A 21,257-nucleotide genomic window follows, 5' to 3' on the forward strand; every position below is an offset into this window, starting at 1 on the left:
TAGATACTTGCCATTTTCTGGGAAACAAAATGTTATGCTGATTCTGAGAAATGTACCACAGAAGATAGAAACTGCATGAGAAAAGTTCTTTACTTCCTGTAAGAGCGAAAATATAATGAATGTGACCATTTACTTACTAAAGTGTGTTCAGTTGGATACAAATGACCATAAATACGAGTTAAATTACAGTAATTCATTTAGTTTTTCATAAGAAGCATTTAGATGCAATTAAGGAACATGTAAGTCTTAGTGAAAATTGCGTGTCCTATCACAAAACTCTTGAATATTACAACCCTTATAGATCTGTGTTAGTTCTATCAGACATGCCATCTTTTACTGCTTTCATGGCCTTTGCAGTTTCTTCCTCAGCCACATCTAAAAAGCATGATAAAAAATGTGAAACATCCAGAATGGGGGAGGGGGTGGGTGGAGAGGGAACTAAATGAAACTTTTCAGTCGAGGTATGTGGTGTTATTTCAGTGATTACAAATTGAGTCAGATTTACAATGAGCTTGGAAGTATGAGCCCACTTACCAGTATGACACTGCAGACGCCTGGCCAGGATGCAAGAACTGGTTTGGTTGGGAAGCAGGCAATAAAGCCTTTGTATCCTCTCCTGAAGCAAACTAGCTCACAACTGTTGTAACTGGTTCTTGATATCCTGGATACTGGCATTGGGATGGAGTTGATATCTGAGCTGGGCCCACGCATTCAACTGGGGTCTGATCTGGAGAGCTATCTGGGCATAGGGGTACCTCAACATTGTACTGACAGTTAACAGATGCATGCCATATATGGCTGAGCATCATCCTGTTGAAAAATGACACCACGGTACTGTCACACGAGAGGTAACATGTGAGATCGCAGGATGTCCGTGACGTACTATTGTGTCATATAAGAGTATCGTATCTCACAATCACCCGTGACTTGAATGTAAGCCAAATGCTTCGTCATATCATGATGGCAGGAGCGATGGAACTGTGATTCCATGCCTCCTGCTCATGGCATTACTCCAAATACAGCCCTCTGTATTAGGGTGTCAACAGTAGCCTACAAACTGGGTGGTAATTCTCTAGTCCGACTGCTGCTAGTATCTGATCAATTGTGTAGGATCACGAAGACTGGTGCAAGGAGTCCATTATTTGCTCTTGGATGGCAGGTGCAAATGTGAAGTAGCTATTATGTACTTGGTGCACAATACGGCGATCCTGCCTCGCGGTCAGATGTTGTCAAATGGAACTTAGACACGTACACCTTCCCTCACGTTCTCACACAGTCCATTATCAAACCACTGTCTCATGTGAATAGCCCACAAATCTGGGTACTGCATGATTTGCTCAGCTGGCTAAATGGACACCAACAATGAGACACTTTCAAGTTCTGTCAGGTGCTGATAACACTGTCTCACATGAGCATGCATCACCTGTATGTCCTTCACAGTGATCACTCAATATCTGACACTGTTCACACTCCTTTACACACTGGAATAGGCCTGGAACAACTCTAAATATGAGCAACACTAATGCACTCTGGTGGACATTCTACCTGTCACAGAGAATTGCAACTCTAATCATTTATATACCCGCCAATGGTGTGTACGTGTGCAACACTGCATTGACATAAAACCATGTCTTCCGAGTATTTCACTTTTCTGTTTGTTGGCCATTTAAACATAGGATCCAGTCATGAGAAATTCAAACTGTTGAAAGGCACCCATAGTTGAAATGTGTCCCTTCCCCTCATATACTTCAGGCAATACACACCAGCTGCAGTGGGACCATTCTTCTTACTTCACAGTTTTCTTTTTAATTATGATCTGTTGCATGATCATAAAGTGCAAAATTTGTTTTCACTCTTCTGCAATCATTTACAATTCTGAGCAGGATGTCTGTGAAATTCCTCCTCACCTTCTTCAGACTCTCTTTCCTGGCAGTTTCATGAACATATGGATTTGTGTCATTGCCATGTCCTGTACTGTATGTACAGGACATGTCAATGACACAACTCCATGTGTTCATGAAACTGTTTGCAGCTGTCCATAACAAACATTACAAAGAATATAAAAAAAGTGAAATTACGTGTAGTGAGACACTGTATTTTCTGTCCCTACTAATGGTTAAGGTATGATAGGGCACTCCCCACAAACAAAAATAATCATAGTTGTGGTGTAGCCTGATAGTCTATTTAGGTTGGAAAGTAAAATATGTTGTGAGTTGGTGGTGAGAAAATGAAATAATGGTTCTGTAGAAGATTGAAATGGAGCCCAAAGTCTATGTTAGCCATGGGCATAATTTGTTCAATATTTAATACAAGTTATGTGGTGATGTGCAAACCCTGCTTTGTATTGTTTCACCCATTTCTAATTTTAGAATGAGTTTGCCATAGTCACTCACTCAATATTTAAAGATTTTTTTTGTTTACAGCATCACTTTAGTAGTGTTTGTCCATTTCATTTCTACAAAATACCAATTGATTATAAACAAAAAATAATTATAAATATATTGTATTATGTCAGCAACTGAAGCAAATGCTTATGTCAACTCACTTCGTGAGTTTCTGCTTATCCTGTGACTAGGTGGTATATTAATTTACATGGCATGCCATGCATGTACCAGAAGTAGTCTACTCAGACACGAAAGCAGCTAATGTAAAATAGATTTTACACCTCAAGAGACTTGTGTCTGGACTACTAACATTTAAAACAGAGCAGTGTTTGGTATGCAAGGTGTATCCTGTTTCCTGCTCTGGATGTATTTGGATATGGAATGAATGTTGGTGATTTAAGCAGCTTGCAGTTTATCGTTTCACTAACCTCTCATCTTCCTATTTCTATTACACCTACTACGCCCTTTTGCGCATACACGGTACAAGAATATTAAGCAATAATATTAAGTTTGAATTGCCATATAGTTCTGTTAATATGTTTTATGGTCCTATTCAGTTCATTTTGCTGCTGTCAATGTTGGGGCATTTGAGACGTAGATGTTGCAATAAGAAAATATATGTATTTTAATTGCTTGGCAAACTATAAATAATTTTGGAATATAGAAAACTGGTTTCCTTTACAAACTGCCTTTACCTCTTTTCAAAATGAGAAACATATTCTGGGAAGCAATCTGTCTTTTGTTACGATGTCCACTGACTTTTTCAAAGGAAATAACCATGCCTTTGGTTGTTGTTGATACTTCTTAGCAGGCTGTTCTCATTACTGATCTGGTTTAAATGCTGTTTGATGGATATAATGAAGTTAACATGAGCAACCAGGGAATAAATCAATTCACTTAAGCAGAACATTTGTATGATTTGCAAAGCTCAATAAAACTATGGTGTGGTAGGAGCTTGAGAGATTACTGCTGATGACTTTTGTGTCAGGCTTGTGTCTGGTTTTTTCTGTTCTTCTGATGCAAGAAGTCTAAAGACAAAAATTAACTGACTGAATTGCATAACATTCCACTGTTATGCATAATACTGGTCACTGCAACAAATACCACTCATTACTGACTGACCTTATTGAGTGGCTCCCCTTGGCATTAGATCACAGAGCTTCTGTAATGCTATTCCTCCATTTCCTGGTGGAGCAAAGATAACTGTCATTCTTTGGTGACATCTTCAGGGCTTGACACCTATGCTACAGAGATTGGAGTGGATGAACACCACCACCAAGATAAGTATGAAAAGGACCACACTGATCTGATAAAGAAATCATAGGCTCGGCATAAAATAATGAGTTGAGGGGAATACTGGTTGGTTGGTTTGGAGTATAAAGGGACCAAACACAGGGTCATCAGTCTCTTTTCCTGATGCAAGCAAGGCTCAAAGTACAAAATCAATGGAATGAACAAAAAACAGGGAAAACATGCACAACAAGGAAAAGTAGAAAATGGTATTAGAACCATAGAGCAGATTGTCTGGGCTGGCTGACCACAATAATAAAAGAGGATGAGCCAGCCACTCTGCAACACATTAAAATGTCCACCCCAAAAAGACAAGGCGAGATGAGCACATGCAGAGAAAAGACAACAAACAAGACAAACAAATGCAAAGATAGTGCGACAGAGTTAAAATTGAGGGAGAGTGGCGGCCTTAAAGAGAAGGCTAAATGCCCACCCGTAGACGGTACAAAAAAAAAAAAAAAAAAAAAAAAAAAAAAAAAAAAAAAAAAAAAAAAAAAAAAAAATCCTCACAAATATAAAACTAAATCTGCTGTTGAGGCATTGTTGTCCAACACTGAAGGTAGGGTGCTGGGAAGGTTAAAAGTCCTAACGCAGAGGGGCTAAAAGTGGGCAGTCCAGCAAGATGTGGATGAAAGTCATATGTGAGCCACAGTGACACCAAGGTGGGTCCTCGCGAAGGAGGAGGTAGCCATGTGTTAGCCACATATGGCCAATGCGGAGCCGGCAGAGAACCACAGAGTCCCTGCAAGAGGCCCGCATGGAGGACTTCTACACATTCGTAGTCTCCTTAATGGCATGCAGTTTGTTGTGCGGCCTGAGATTATGCCATTCCATCTCCCAAAGCTGAAAAACCTTGTAGTGTAATAATGATTGCATGTCAGTTACAGGGATGCCGATCTCCAGAAGAGATTTCTCTGTAGCCTGTTTGGTCAGCCTGTCGGAAAGTTCATTTCCTGAGATTCTGACATGGTCTGGAGTCCACACAAACACCATGGAACGGCTGGACCATTCCAGGGCATAGATGGACTCCTGGATGGTCGCTACCAAAGGATGGTGGTGGGGGATAGCAATGGTCGATAGCTTGTATGCTGCTCAAGGAGTCAGTACAGAGAAGAGACAACTCGCCAAGGCATGTGTGGATGCACTCAAGAGCACAACAAATGGCCGCCAGCTCTGCAGTGAAAACACTGCAGCCATCTGGCAAGTAGTGCTGTTCAATATGTCCTCCACAAACGTATGTGAAGCCAATATGACCATCAGCCATCAAGCTGTTGGGTGTAAACCACTTCATGGTCCCAGTACACGTCCAGAATCGAGAGGAAGTGACAGTGGAGAGCCATGGCTTTAACTGAGTCCTTAGGACCATGTTGAAGGCCCAGGTGAAGCTTCAGCTTAGGTGTACACCTTGGAGGTGTACTGAATGGACCTTTAGTATAGGCGGTGAAGGCAACGACTCCACTTCAGACAGAAGAGATTGGACGCGAACTGCAATCTTAAGCCCTGATGTGGGCCTCCGGTGTGAGAGTTGAACCACCGTGGGTGGGAAAAGGAGACAGTAATTGCCAGGAGTCCTGATGCCCCAGGAAGACAGACCCCTTGGCATATGTGGGGAGTTTACAGTTCAGGCATCAGCACTGCGATCCCTGTGTTGTCAGGGGGCTACCACCAAATGGGTACATGATGGCCCCGTCACAATGAACTAGCTACTGTGCTGGATATTGAGTACAGAGAAATCCAATATTGTCATGGGGGTGAAAGAGGACAGGAGACGGCAGAAGAAGATGAAATACCACAGAAAGTGCCCTCGCCCAAATAGCTGAATTGCAAGGGGAGATGCAAAGCCATGACACGAGGTTCTGGAGATCAAATCTAAGGGCAGTGTGGATAACTCATGCAGCACTTAAGGTGTCCTTTCCCATAAGGCCTGCACTTCTGTAGAATTTGGGAAGTGGCTGGTCAAATCATAAAATGGGACCTGAACTTATAGGGCCGAAAAGTGAGAGACTCCTTTTAGTCGCTTCTTACAACAGGCGGGGATACCTCGGGCCTATTCTAGGTATTCCCGCAGGGGGAGGGGAATACTGTTGCCTTAGTTTAATGTATTGTTGCCAAGAACCCACGTTACCTCAGACATCCAACCAATTCAAGGAAGCGAAAGAATTGATAACAGTGTGATTAGAGCCTGCGTCGTATTCCCTCTGGCTGGAAAGTCGGAGACTCTGAGGGAAAACAAAGTTGAACACATCCGCTGCGGCATCGGTGCAGGCGCGCAACTCTCCAGTGCGGCCCAGCAACATGCGAGTGTTAGCCGGTAACACTCTGAAATGGCAGGTACCGCTTGGAGCCGATGCTCCTAAGCACACCTGAGCCACAGGCTGACATCAAGGCCTTGTAGGATCATGTTCTATACTGACTTAATGATGACACCTTAGATGGATTACTTCAAATAAGCGTTGACTGTATTGTGGTCATGTTTTAAAGTCTGTTTGCTCCTTGACACCTATAGTGGCCACAGGCGTCATTCAAATGTTCATGATTTGCTGATAATGTAACAAAAAATACAATTCAAACAAGCAACAAATCCACTGCATTCAGTAAAAATTTGGATTCCAAAACGCAAATTCTTAAGAAGGAAATAAAAGGAAACTGGATTCATTTGAAATTGTATTTACTTCAAATGCGCATTTTTAAGATCGAATCTGATAGAGGTCGTCAATTTAGTAGCAAGTTCGCTCCTGGTATGAGAGAATTAGCAGCTACATTTATCATAGATGCCTAGGGGACGCCCGGATGTGTAGAAATTAGTACACCCTATGTGGAGGCTTCTCTCATGTGCCCCATTACTTCAATTGCGGTGCTATTAAAACAAATTTAGCACAACACATTCTTTCGCAAAAAACTGAAGTGAACACTTTACAATGCAATAAGTTGACTTAACACACAAGAAAACATTTTCCGAGTACTCGTGAAAAAAAGTTCTAACCTTTCACGTCATGAAAAGAAACCGTGCAATGTCAAAAGAAATATAAGAAGTTGTCTTTGATAATCAGAATCAGATTTGTTTTTTTATGTATTGCCTAAATGACAATCTTCCCCTCCAAAGAATCATAGCTTCATCTATTGATAAATATCTTCAGGGGTAATACACTTGAGACATTTTCATGTTAAAATAACCCAATATAAGAACTATTAACATTGCAGCACGTCAGCAATCATGAATAATTTAATGATTATAAAGAATCCGCCTCAATTGCAGATAGAAACCGGATGTTGACCTAGGTTTTGGCGTGGAAAACCACGCCTTCTTCTGAACACACTAAAACTACAAACTGCCTAAAGAGGCATGGTCCAACATTAATACAGAACACCCAAAAGGGCAAAAGACTCACATAAAATGTAAAACAAATGGTATGTGTATACCATGCCAATAGCTGTACTTAGCTCAAACGTTAGAAGTGTGCTTCCTCACCCCTTCATCGTCCTTAATATCTAATGACTGACAGTGGTCATTTTGAATAGTGCTATCACATATGTACCAAAATACTGTAAAAAGAACCTAAAACTAAACTAGTTTCTTAAAATCAGGTACTTGAGGTACTGAACCATGAAGCTTAATCAAGTGAGGTCTGTGAAAGCATATAGCGTGGAACAGACAAACTACCTTTATGTTCTAATCGCTATTGACTTGAAAAGGTCAAATAATGTAATGGGCTTAATATACATGCGTCAAAGGATGTACATCACTTTCATCGCCCTTATTATCTATTGACCGACAGAGATCAAAGTGATTGGTGCTATCAGGTGTTACCAGAATGGTATGCAAAGTTATGTGTGTATGCATGATGAGACGTATGATGTCACTTTAACGTTTTTATGGCCGTGAGCCATTTGTTCAAGATGTTCAGCGAAGGTGGAACCTCACGTACCGTCGCCACTTCTGGTGGGAATATGTTCCTTTTATCTAGTAGCTAGAGCTCGACCTGTTTGACCGATATAATATTTCGGACAGTCACCGCAGGTAATTTTGTAAATTCCAGACAGAGAAAGTTTATCACCAGCAAATTGTAAAGAGTGGATTAGGTTCTTTATCAAATTATTAGTGGAGAAGGCTACCCTAAATCCATAGGTTTTAAGTAAATGTCCTAATTTGTAACTTATTTTACTTATGAAAGGAACAGATATAATTGCATCACCTAATGTGGAAGCCACATTATTATTTTTATTTATTTTCTTACTGTACATTCGTCTTACTAAGTGTGAATTTAGCGATAGTTTCCCGCATAACTAATTCCATTTCTAGCGCCTCTGGGGAAAGGGGGCTAGCCATGGCACAATGTAGACTTGAATGAAAGAAAGCCACTTTTTGGGCTTGTGGATGTGCAGAGTCAGCAGGAATAATGTTATCAGAATACGTATTTTTTCCATTCTGGTAACATCTGATAGTACTAATCACTTTCACCTCTGTCGGTCAATAGATAATAAGGGTGATGAAAGTGATGTTGTACATCCTTTCACGCAATTACATTAAACCTGTCATACTAATTTGACCCTTTTCTGGTCAATAGCGCTTAGAACTTAATATAGTAACTTTACAGGCTTATCCAAGCGTAGTTATCACCGACCCCAAGTAATTGAAAAATGGGTTATTCATCCCCATGTTTTTAGCCTGCTTCTAGCTGATGGTATTTTGTCTGTCCTGTATGCATGCATTTTGACCATCCGTGGAATTTGCTACCCCACATATACAGGGTGTCCCAGCTATCTTGTCCACCCAAAATATCTCTGGAACAACAACAGCTATTGGAAAACGACTTTCACCGGTATCAATGTAGGGCTGGGGCCCACGAATGTACATATTTGGAAACATTCTAAAGCGAAAGCATATGTGTTTTTTAACACAAACTTATGTTTTTTTTAAATGGACCTCCTATATTTTTTCTTCAGCAATCCATAGCATGACAAAGCACATACACAATGGTGTTGATTGCATCGCAATATTCCCATTACATCCCGAGATATTAAGATGCGAAGTTGACACTTGAAACACCCGACATGCGCTGCTAGCGCACGTCCTGAGGCTCAAGGTGTGAACCCCATACTGCCCATAATCGCAGCAGACCGTATTACTCGTTTTGGACCTCTTGATAAGTATGGAGGTGTGATTACACATGTCAATCACATCGCGATTACGGGCAGCATGGGGTTCACACCTGAGCCTTAGGACGTGCGCTAGCAGCGCATGTCGGGTGTTTCAAGCGTCAACTTCACGTCTCAATATCTCGGGATGTAATGGGAATATTGCGATGCAATCAACGCCATTGTGTATGTGCTTTGTCATGCTATGGATTGCTGAAGAAAAAATATAGGAGGTCCATTTAGAAAAACATAAGTTTGTGTTAAAAAACACATATGCTTTCACTTTAGAATGTTTCCAAATATGTACATTCATGGGCCCCAGCCCTACATTGATACCGGTGAAAGTCATTTCCCAATAGCTGTTATTGTTCCAGAGATATTTTGGGTGGACAAGATAGCTGGGACACCCTGTATAGTTTCAGCCTATCCATGTTCTATAGTTCTATAAAATCATCCTTGAGCTAGGACATTATACATACACATGCATTAACTTCCTGTGCCTTCAACCCGGTCATCGGATCACCTTCGTAACACATTTTATGCCAATCACATGGAAGAAGACGATTTCTCAATTTGCGCATGTGCGTTCCTTTCCGACATTCTCACAACCTAGCCACCGGCGTCACCTCAGTTGACCTGAGAGCCCGTGGCCCACCAAACGTTGGCTGGGGTGAGGAAGCACACTTCTGACGTTTGAGCTAAGTACAGCTATTGACATGGTACAAACATACCATTTATTTTACATTTTATGTGAGTCTTTTGCCCTTTTCGGTGTTCTGTATTAATGTTGGACCATGCCTCTTCAGGCAGTTTGTAGTTTTAATGTATTCTGAAGAAGGCGTGGTTATCCGCGCCGAAACCTAGGTCAACATCCGGTTTCTATTTGCAGTCGAGGCAGATTCTTTATAGTCATTAATCCAATATAGGTCGTATCTTATATAAACGATCGTCTGGTTTCGGGTTTCCTGGAAGTGGATTTTTTGAAAAATGCGGAGAGCGTAATATGCTCAAATACTGGTCTCTGCTTATACTCATCGCTACTCCTCTATTCCCAAACAGCGGTTCTTTCTTCCAGTAGCATGAAACGAAATTTTTTTTTTCATTGATTACACACAAAGAAGTGCCCACATGGGTGAAGGGTTGCAGGGTGTCATTCTTTGGACCTTAACCTACAGCACTGTATAGATTGTTTCTGAAAATCGATCCCACCGCTGGGCATTGGTCATTTTGGGAAACAAATGAAACTTGAATCTGGATGATGCGACACGGATATGAGATAGACTGCAAATCCAGCTGGTAGTTAACCACTTCATTTCGTCAGTGGATTTAACATTGAATGGTAACATTTGATTAAATGATTATACTGTTATTTATCAGTAGGTTTAATATATGCAGAAGTAAGAATATAGTACCCAGAGACCTTTACATACCTAGTATTATTATAAAATTTGCACAGTACATTCCATTCGCATTTGCATACTTCAGCCCCAACATTGGAAAGTTAACCATTAAGAGGGTAAATTGGACATACTCTGTCAACAAGTATTGAATATGCACAAAATTTTAGGTTGGCATAATGACCAACAAACTTTAATTAGGAATGGCTATTCCCATAAGAACTGTTTCCAATGGAATAACTTTCAAATTTGCATCCTGAATGATTATTGGAATAATCTGTGAACTTTGCATTTTCTCTTTCAATACCAATGCTTCTGAACCCCAAAGATGGAAACTCATCAGTCAACAGCATGCATTTCTCTCTAACTATCTACTTCTCTATTATGATGATGATGAAATGACATATGATGTTTAACATTCATGCGACATACAGCTTGGGACTAACAGTTAAAAAAACTGTCACTTTCAGTAACCACTGTGTCAATAATACTGCCAGAATGCAATGATGAGTATGGATGAGAGTTTTAATAGTAAAGGATTAGTGTGGAGAAACAACACTTGAACAGAAAATGGACTTTAAACAATTATCACTTTCAATAGTGATCAAATTATGGTTGAGGCAGCTGAATATAAAGTACTATATGTTGAATATAATAGAGGAAAACATTCCACGTGGGAAAAATATATCGAAAAACAAAGATGATGTGACTTACCAAACGAAAGCACTGGCACGTCGATAGACACACAAACAAACACAAACATACACACAAACTTCTAGCTTTCGCAACCAACGGTTGCTTTGTCAGGAAAGAGGGAAGGAGAGGGAAAGACGAAAGGATGTGGGTTTTAAGGGAGAGGGTAAGGAGTCATTCCAATCCCGGGAGCGGAAAGACTTACCTTGTTGTTGTTGTTGTGGTCTTCAGTCCTGAGACTGGTTTGATGCAGCTCTCCATGCTACTCTATCCTGTGCAAGCTTTTTCATCTCCCAGTACCTACTGCAACCTACATCCTTCTGAATCTGCTTAGTGTATTCATCTCTTGGTCTCCCTCTACGATTTTTACCCTCCACGCTGCCCTCCAATACTAAATTGGTGATCCCTTGATGCCTCAGAACATGTCCTACCAACCGATCCCTTCTTCTGGTCAAGTTGTGCCACAAACTTCTCTTCTCCCCAATCCTATTCAATACTTCCTCATTAGTTATGTGATCTACCAATCTAATCTTCAGCATTCTTCTATAGCACCACATTTCGAAAGCTTCTATTCTCTTCTTGTCCAAACTATTTATTGTCCATGTTTCACTTCCATACATGGCTACACTCCATACGAATACTTTCAGAAACGACTTCCTGACACTTAAATCAATACTGGATGTTAACAAATTTATCTTCTTCAGAAACGCTTTCCTTGCCATTGCCAGCCTACATTTTATATCCTCTCTACTTCGACCATCATCAGTTATTTTGCTCCCCAAATAGCAAAACTCCTTTACTACTTTAAGTGCCTCCTTTCCTAATCTAATTCCCTCAGCATCACCCGACTTAATTAGACTACATTCCATTATCCTTGTTTTGCTTTTGTTGATGTTCATCTTATATCCTCCTTTCAAGACACTGTCCATTCCATTCAACTGCTCTTCCAAGTCCTTTGCTGTCTCTGACAGAATTACAATGTCATCGGCGAACCTCAAAGTTTTTATTTCTTCTCCATGAATTTTAATACCCACTCCTAATTTTTCTTTTGTTTCCTTTACTGCTTGCTCAATATACAGATTGAACAACATCGGGGAGAGGCTACAACCTTGTCTTACTCCCTTCCCGACCACTGCTTCCCTTTCATGTCCCTCGACTCTTATAACTGCCATCTGGTTTCTGTACAAATTGTAAATAGCCTTTCGCTCCCTGTATTTTACCCCTGCCACCTTTAGAATTTGAAAGAGAGAATTCCAGTCAACATTGTCAAAAGCTTTCTCTAAGTCTACAAATGCTAGAAACGTAGGTTTGCCCTTCCTTAATCTAGCTTCTAAGATAAGTCGTAGGGTCAGTATTGATTCACGTGTTCCAACATTTCTACGGAATCCAAACTGATCTTCCCCGAGGTTGGCTTCTACTACTTTTTCCATTCGTCTGTACAGAATTCGTGTTAGTATTTTGCAGCTGTGACTTATTAAGCTGATAGTTCGATAATTTTCACATCTGTCAACACCTGCTTTCTTTGGGATTGGAATTATTATATTCTTCTTAAAATCTGAGGGTATTTCGCCTGTTTCATACATCTTGCTCACCAGATGGTAGAGTTTTGTCAGGACTGGCTCTCCCAAGGCTGTCAGTAGTTCTACTGGAATGTTGTCTACTCCGCGAGCCTTGTTTCGATTTAGATCTCTCAGTGCTCTGTCAAACTCTTCACGCAGTATCATATCTCCCATTTCATCTTCATCTACATTTTCTTCCTTTTCTATAATATTGTCCTCAAGAACATCGCCCTTGCAGAGACCCTCTATATACTCCCTCCACCTTTCTGCTTTCCCTTCTTTGCTTAGAACTGGGTTTCCATCTGAGCTCTTGATATTCATACAAGTCGTTCTCTTATCTCCAAAGGTCTCTTTAATTTTCCTGTAGGCGGTATCTATCTTACCCCTAGTGAGATATGCCTCTACATCCTTACATTTGTCCTCTAGCCATCTCTGCTTAGCCATTTTGCACTTCCTGTCGATTTCATTTTTGAGACGTTTGTATTCCTTTTTGCCTGTTTCAGTTACTGCATTTTTATATTTTCTCCTTTCATCAATTAAATTCAATATTTCTTCTGTTACCCAAGGGGGAAAAAAGGATGGGTATACACTCGCACACACACACACACACATATCCATCCACACATATACAGACATAAGCAGACATATTCAAAGGCAAAGAGTTTGAATATCTCTGCTTGTGTCTGTATATGTGTGGATGGATATGTGTATGTGTGCAGTGTATACCCGTCCTTTTTTCCCCCTAAGGTAAGTCTTTCTGCTCCCGGGATTGGAATGACTCCTTACCCTCTCCCTTAAAACCCACATCCTTTCGTCTTTCCCTCTTTCCTGACGAAGCAACCGTTGGTTGCGAAAGCTAGAATTTTGTGTGTATGTTTGTGTTTGTTTGTGTGTCTATCGACGTGCCAGCGCTTTCGTTTGGTAAGTCACATCATCTTTGTTTTTAGATGTACTATATGTTGATGTAAATAAGAAAAAGAAACTATCCTATTACCTCAGCATAAAATGATACCAGTACCAAGTTTGCTATGCACAGACGTAAGAGTAATTACGCACAATAAGTGGAACTGGGGAAAAAAAGCAACTGAAACATCTTTACTGTGACAAAAGGTGACCAGGACTGTTCAATATTAGAGATGTAACTGCAATTCCTCTATAGAGAATAAGGGTGAATCAAACCGTTCATTATCAAAAGTTGGCTTTGACCCCTGATATAATGGTGATAGGGTATTATTACTTTACATATGGACAATGTAACTGATGGTGTTGGTTGAGGTGGCACTATCCAGCGGGAAACTTCAATGTCAGGAGTGTTGTTGGAAGTGCTGTTACATTTGCAAAAGGTCACTACGTGTGCCAAATGTGTGATGGCTACAATTGTGCAGTTTAACAGCCATTTGTTGACAAATGAGATGCGTGAGACGATGTGCACCATCACTTTACTCCAGAGATATTGTACATTGGTGGAATGGGTTGAGTTTGAAAATTGTAGAAAAGGTATAAAAATGATTAATGTGGCTCCTTCCTGTACCAGCAAAAGTTTTATGTGGCACTGTTGGGAGGATAATTTGAGAAGATCAATTCAGTGGGAAAGCTGGTTCAAATAATTGAGGCAGGCATTACTGTTTATTTGACAACTTATTTTTGGTATCATTCAGCTGAATTGTTTTGTGCCCACAAAATCGGCATCCTGTTGATTGGGGTGGGGGAAGTAAAGTTATATGTTCTTAAGACTTTTCTGTTGGTTATGGTTTATTTGGAAAGTGTGTTTGATGGTGGGGTTTTTTAAATTTCTTTTTAGGGGACTGGTTTGTACATATCTTTTTTTTTTTTTTTTTTTTTTTTTTTGTGGGGGGGGGGGGGGGGGGGAGATAGAAGGGATCAAGGGTGTGTGTTTTTTTTTTTTTTTTTTTTTCCTGGTAGGTATTGTGGGTTTCACTTTCGCTAAATACTTAAAGTGCAGATAATAAAACTGATCTTTTTCATAACTGGCTTGTTATTTTTCAGATACTGTTTCATGCCTGTTTGGTAATCCATAAAGTTAATTTTAGCTATTGGAGTCCCATGGTTAAATGCAAATAACAACCCTGAGACAACCAAAGCCGTGGGATAATGATATGCATGTACACAGACGGCAGAACAATCATAACACAGGCAGCAGTAGAATCACATACACAAGATACAACAGCCTAGTGCATTGGTGGAGCTGTCATTTGTACTCATGTGCTCCACATGAAAAGTTGTCAGACATGATTATGGTTGCACAACTGGAATTAATTGACTTTGAATGTGGAATGGTAGTTGGAACTAGATGCATGGGGCATTCCAGTTTGGAAATCATTGGGGAATTCAATATTCTGAGATTTACAGTATGATGAGTGTGCCAAAAATACCAAATTTCAGACATTACTTCTCACTATGCACAATGCAGCAGCCAATGACCTTTACTTACTGACTGTTGGACCTAGACGACTGGAAAACCGTTCCCTGGACAGATGAGTCCCAATTTCACTTGGTAAGAGCTGGTTGTAAGGTTTGAGTGTGGCGTAGATCCCATAAAGCCACAGACCCAAACTGTCAACAATGTACTGTGAAAGCTGGTGGTGGCTCCATTAGCTGTGGGCTGTGTTTACATGGAATGAACCAGGCCTTTTGGCCCAACTGAACCGATCATTGACTGGAAATGGTTATGTTCAGCTACTTGGAGACGGTTTTCAGTCATTCATGGACTTCAGGTTCCCAATCATGTCACAGGGTCACAATTGTTTGTAACTGGTTTCAAGACCATTCTGGGCAATTCGAGAGAATGACTGGGCCACCCAGATTGCCCATAACAAATACCACGGAACATATATGGGACCTAATCAAGAGGTCAGTTCAAGTGCAAAATTCTGGAATGGCCACACTTTTGCAATTAAGGATGGCTAAAGAGGCGGTATGGCTCAATATTTCTGTGGGGACTTCCAACAACTTGTGGAATCCATGCCACATCGAGCTGCTGCACTACACCAGGCAAAAGCAGGTCTGACACAATATTAGGAGATATCCCATTACTTTCTGTCACCTCAGTGTATATCAGATTCACATAGTACATGACTTGTTATGTTTTGGGTGCCATCCTTTCACACTTGGTGAGTATGAGAGTTCATTTTAACTTAATTTATCAAAACCAGTATTCATGTTATTTTTCCCCCTGCGTGGATATCTCACTGCTTTTTCAACTAAAAAAAAAAACTGTTACATTTCAACTTGAGGCTACAGCTATGCTGCAGATCACTCTGACACCACTACCTAGATCCCAAAAAACCAATATAGATGCATAAGAAATATCGTTAAGTGTTCTGCTCCCTGTCTCTCTCTGTGCGTGTGCACATATGTTATCACATGACACATCATCAGCATGTCATGGAATGAGGCCGAAGTCAGGAATTGGTAGGTTCCGTTATTACCGACATTAACAACTGATTTTAACGTCAAATGACTAAATGTATATGTGAGTTTTGTGTATGTAGAAAACATAATATTTACTTTTAGGTGCTACTGATTACATACAGCAGACTAGCTACCAAGTCTACCCACATTAATGTGGATATTTTTTTCCAAGAAACTCATATCAGAAGTTACTGAAAGACAAATACACCCATTCTTAGCCTATAATACATATTTCTGAATTATCATTCTTACCCTTTGTATTCTGAAAAGTTAATGGTTGTTCACCGTGAATGGCTCACGCAAACCTGAGGCACACCACATCGAAATAGAGCCCGCCCCCCCCCCCCCCCAAATGACACACTTGTCACAAGTTTGTGACACTATGGTTTGATTTTTAGTGTCAGACCTTTCAGTAGCTGAATGTTCATTGGTGGTGTTTGTTTTTGTTGTGTAAACAGTAGCACAGTTCTGTTTCCCTTCTACAGTTTGTAAGAAATATATTATCTCTACAAAAATTTCAAAATGCAAAATGCCAGACGATGGAGACTACAAAAGGTGCGACTGTTGTTCTACAGTTACTTGAGGAGAAAGAGGAGTTAGAGGTGTGATCTGATTAAAATGATAAAGAAATTGGTTGATTGCAAGTTCCCATAATATTGAGTAAGTCCAAGAGGTGAGTGATAGGGAAATAGATTGTTTGTCTCAAATGAGTGATAAGGACACAGCCAGTTCATCTAAATTTATTATGGAAAAGGTTGTAAAACAAGATGGGACATATAAGTTGCCCGATAAAATGTGTGTATTCCAGCAAGAAACATAATTATTCATCTTCCCAAAAGCAAAAGTTGGGTTTGTTCGGTCAAGGTTGCAATATACGACATAATGCACATTATTGTTTCCAGATCTAATATGTACACTGAAAACATTTGTTCAATTACCAGAGCAGCAGATGCGTGTTTCACAGACAGCATAGAAATTAGATCTCTCATCAGCATCCTTTATGCCACTGACTGCATTGTTCAAGATAGCTCCAATCAGAGACGTACTTGAAGTTATTGTTTGTAAGTTTAGCGATTCTCTCTTTCGTAATGTGTAACCAGACTCTGTTTATCAGGGAGAACTGCTGCCATGGGCAGTACATACCCAATAAGCCTGCAAAATACACATTAAAATATATTCTCTTGTTCGTGCTAAAACTGGCTAAACTATTAATTTGGAACAACTTATTGGATGACAGCCTGCAGGAAAGTTTTGTGTCAGTAATGCTGCTAGTGATGATGTGTTGAGATAAGTGGAACCCACTTCTGGAACAGGAATGTAACAGATGACAATTTGTTCAGCAATGTGAAGTTGGCTCAGAGACTGTTGGAAGAAAAGAAATGCCTGTACATGAGGTCAATGACAAAGGCAAGAAGAGAGGTTCCAAAATAAACACTCCCAATAAGAGTGTAGGCATATACTACTTGGTGCTTTCAGTAACAAATGGTCCAATGTCATGTCATCCAATGAAAAATAAAACTGTCGCTATATCCACCACGAGCCACGATGATGCAACTGATGACAGTACTGACAGTATGTGGAAACCTCAATTTGTCACATTTTGTAATTTCACGAAAATTGGACTCAATCTGCGTGGTTCAGTTGTGTTATACATCTGGTGTTGCTAGGACAAAACGAGATGATGGCTCAGGGTTTTGTTTTTTAATCTTCTGAATATATGTGCAATAGTGAAAACAAACACCAGCTTATCTCAGTTGTCACAAAGATTTTTTTTTTTTTTTTTTTCGTGGGAGTGGTATCACCTGGGAAATGATTAAACCTATAACAAGTTGGTCTTGTGGAAGAGGGTATTGTCTATCTTAAGAACCATTGGGCTGCAGATGGGATTGCCGTGTCTGTGGAAGATGAAAACGACAAGGAAGTGGTGCTTGAAATTTAAGAATACGAACCATCTGAAAGATATTTGTGTAACTTTCTTGTAATCTGTCTCGTGGTTATGAATAAAAAAATCCGTTATATTCAGTACAACGCCGTGTACAATCTAAAGTATAACATGTTGTTACTATTTTAGCAAATTAATGCAAACATTATCACTTAAAAATGTTTTTCTTTATTCTAGCTTCATTTTAATTGGTGGGCGACACCTGCCACCAACGCGCTTAATTACGTAACAGAAACTTACTTCTTTATTACCGTCTCACGCTGGATTAATTCTGTTAAACCGGTGTTGCATATATCGCGCTGTTCAACGGTAAGTTATACGTCGGGGCCCTATATCTAGATTAAATGTGTTGACGAAAGTACAAAAAATAGTAATTATTCGTGCTGCAGACCTTTTCTTTTGCGTTTTCCACACTCTGCCAGACTTTGGGCGTCCTCTGACAACTTTAGGAACATCAACCTCGTTCTCGGAGCTGGAGTCTTCTGATGCACCGTTATTTCTTTTACCACCTAGTTCACTGGACGATAGTACATCTTCCACTTTTAACACTTTTTCAACGGATTCTACACCCATGATGTCAGCAACCCAAACATAAACAACAAATTGAACTCACGTGCAACAATTTAGATTAATCAAAGATACAAGACTAACCAGAGATGATGGCGTCAGTGAGGGACTATTCGCGCCAGTAAAACGCCTGGCTGCGCGGCGTTCCGAACCGGAGAAGGGTTGTAAGTTTGCACGGCAGAGTACTGTGGAGAGCTGCATCAAACCAGTCTTCGCACTGAAGTTCACAATAACAACATTGTTATGAAACTTTCATATCAGCGCACACTCAGCTGCAGAGTGAAAATCTCATTCTGGAAACATTGTTATGGTTGCTAAATATTCTATTAAAAATTCTATTAAATATTCTATTGCTTGCTTATTATATTAGTTTTAAAAAACGGGTCTCCATAACATATTAAACGAGTGCTTACAGGAGTTTCAAAGTTTACATTCTTTATGATTCTAATGGGCTTTTTTTGTATTCTGAAAACTCGTTTAGCAGCTGCCAAATTGCTGCAGAATATGACACCATATTTAAGGTGGGAAAGAAAGGTGGCGTGAATGGTACTCTTAATTGTTCTTTCACATGACATCCATATTTTAAATAACATGGAATCTGATGCTGCTTACATTTTCCATCGCAAATGCAGTGACGGGCAGCTAGTTATATACCTGCATCTTAAAATGACATGGTAGTCACACCTTCATTAGGTATATAGCAGGCTATTAAAAGTGGTTTTATCATTCATAAATCAGGAACCACTGTAAGTAAAAAAACAGTTGCTTATATGTTTCACTTTTTTCTATTAAAATTTTCTTGTTTGTATTAGTCTCTTTGGATACTATACTATACTTGCTTACAAGTTTCACTTTTTTCTATTAAAACTGTCTTCTTTGTATTAGTCTATGCTGTACACTAACAGTATTCTTGTGGAAAAGTGAAACAGCGAGAATTATCAAAGGAATACTGAATAGGTGACTGACTCACATAGGTCACCGTATTCAGTGATTTACAACATTAACTGTAAGACCATTGTAAGCTAAAAAAATGTCTTAGTCCAAAAGCAAACAAAAGTTGCGTGAGTTATTATCAGAACGACGTGATGTAGTCTGGCTTGACACAACTTATGGTAGAAATCTAGATTTCGCTTTTAAAGTTAATAAATCCCAATAGTTTTAACTTCGCTGGGATGTGGATGTCAGTGATCTATCTTTACCAGTTACATAGATGCCAAGAAAAATATGAGTTTCATGACTTACATTAAACGCTAACAGAGAAGTGTTTAGGCAATTTTAAAGTTTTTTAATTGATTTACAAAAAAAATTGCTCGACATTTGTGGGCAGGGAGTAGAACCTACATTCAACCCATTAATGCCTGAGTAAAGTTCTAAATGGAAGATAAAAAGCTCATGATAATACAGGGCTTCTCCAAAGTGTTGGTAGCTTCATGAAGAATCAGCACATAATGGCACTGCCATTCAAAAACAATTAACCATCCAGCTATTAGCACAGCATTGGTATGATGCGAATTCACGACACCCGGCATTAAGGGCTTAAAATACCTACATCAATGTATTTAAAATAATCCCCAGCGTACCAGCGGTGTATGCATGGTCTTCTTGTATTAACTGTGCAGAAAATCTTCAACACCATAGTACATTTCTCAATATTTACTGCACAATGATATTTAACTTAATAGCAAATCACACTCTTTCCTTTTTGCCACGCGAAAGTTCTTAAGCACAACTGAAATGAAATTAGCACAATATTTTTCCGTTTTATAGCAGTCAGCCATTTTAGTACACTCGCTTATTTGCTTAGAGCATATGAGTAACTGGGGGATCAAAATGAAGAAAATTACACGAATTTTATAGCTATGAGTACACAATTACATTCCACTCGAGCATAGAGTTCTGTGTCAGTTGTTCATCTGTAATTGCAGCCAGGCAGATATGGTGTACAGCAGTTAGTCATGTGGTGCTGGTTCCCAGTCCAACATGTCATCATAGCCAGGTATTTTACTGGCGCGAGACACTCCTGTGTCAGTGACATGTGCTTTTTGGGGGAGACTGGCATTGGACCCTTGACTACTGAATGCACCAATAGATGTGTCTGCAGTCAAAGTATCGAGCACAGTATTGTTATCCTACATGATGGCAGCACAGACAAGGTAGAGCTTTCAATATAACAACATCATACAACTGCCAAATAAACACCTGGTCTTCCAGAATGGATATCTCGCTATGCTGTAAAAAGAAAGCTGTTTTCGTCTATATGCAATTGTATGTTCAACTCGTGCACATATGAACGAATCACTGATATATTTCCATTTAAATAAATAGAAATGGAATTTTAACAAATGTCATAAATTGTTGTTGTTGTGGTCTTCAGTCCTGAGACTGGTTTGATGCAGCTCTCCATGCTACTCTATCCTGTGCAAGCTTTTTCATCTCCCAGTACCTACTGCAACCTACATCCTTCTGAATCTGCTTAGTGTATTCATCTCTTGGTCTCCCTCTACGATTTTTACCCTCCACGCTGCCCTCCAATACTAAATTGGTGATCCCTTGATGCCTCAGAACATGTCCTACCAACCGATCCCTTCTTCTGGTCAAGTTGTGCCACAAACTTCTCTTCTCCCCAATCCTATTCAATACTTCCTCATTAGTTATGTGATCTACCAATCTAATCTTCAGCATTCTTCTATAGCACCACATTTCGAAAGCTTCTATTCTCTTCTTGTCCAAACTATTTATTGTCCATGTTTCACTTCCATACATGGCTACACTCCATACGAATACTTTCAGAAACGACTTCCTGACACTTAAATCAATACTGGATGTTAACAAATTTATCTTCTTCAGAAACGCTTTC

At 39.8% G+C, this 21,257-nt stretch overlaps 1 protein-coding gene across 1 annotated transcript in view; it reads right to left on the minus strand.

Moving 5' to 3' along the window:
• The window catches only part of LOC126418700 (coiled-coil domain-containing protein 86), a 38,237-nt gene extending 19,757 nt beyond the window's left edge, over positions 1 to 18,480 (minus strand). The window contains exon 1 of the mRNA XM_050085596.1: positions 18,225 to 18,480. Within this exon, the coding sequence (XP_049941553.1) occupies positions 18,225 to 18,406 (182 nt within the window). The 5' untranslated portion in view covers positions 18,407 to 18,480. The remainder of the gene's footprint in view (positions 1 to 18,224) is intronic.
• Between the last annotated feature and the right edge of the window lie 2,777 nt (positions 18,481 to 21,257).

Source organism: Schistocerca serialis, chromosome 9, assembly GCF_023864345.2.
Source record: "Schistocerca serialis cubense isolate TAMUIC-IGC-003099 chromosome 9, iqSchSeri2.2, whole genome shotgun sequence".
Classification (NCBI taxonomy): Eukaryota; Metazoa; Arthropoda; class Insecta; order Orthoptera; family Acrididae; genus Schistocerca; species Schistocerca serialis.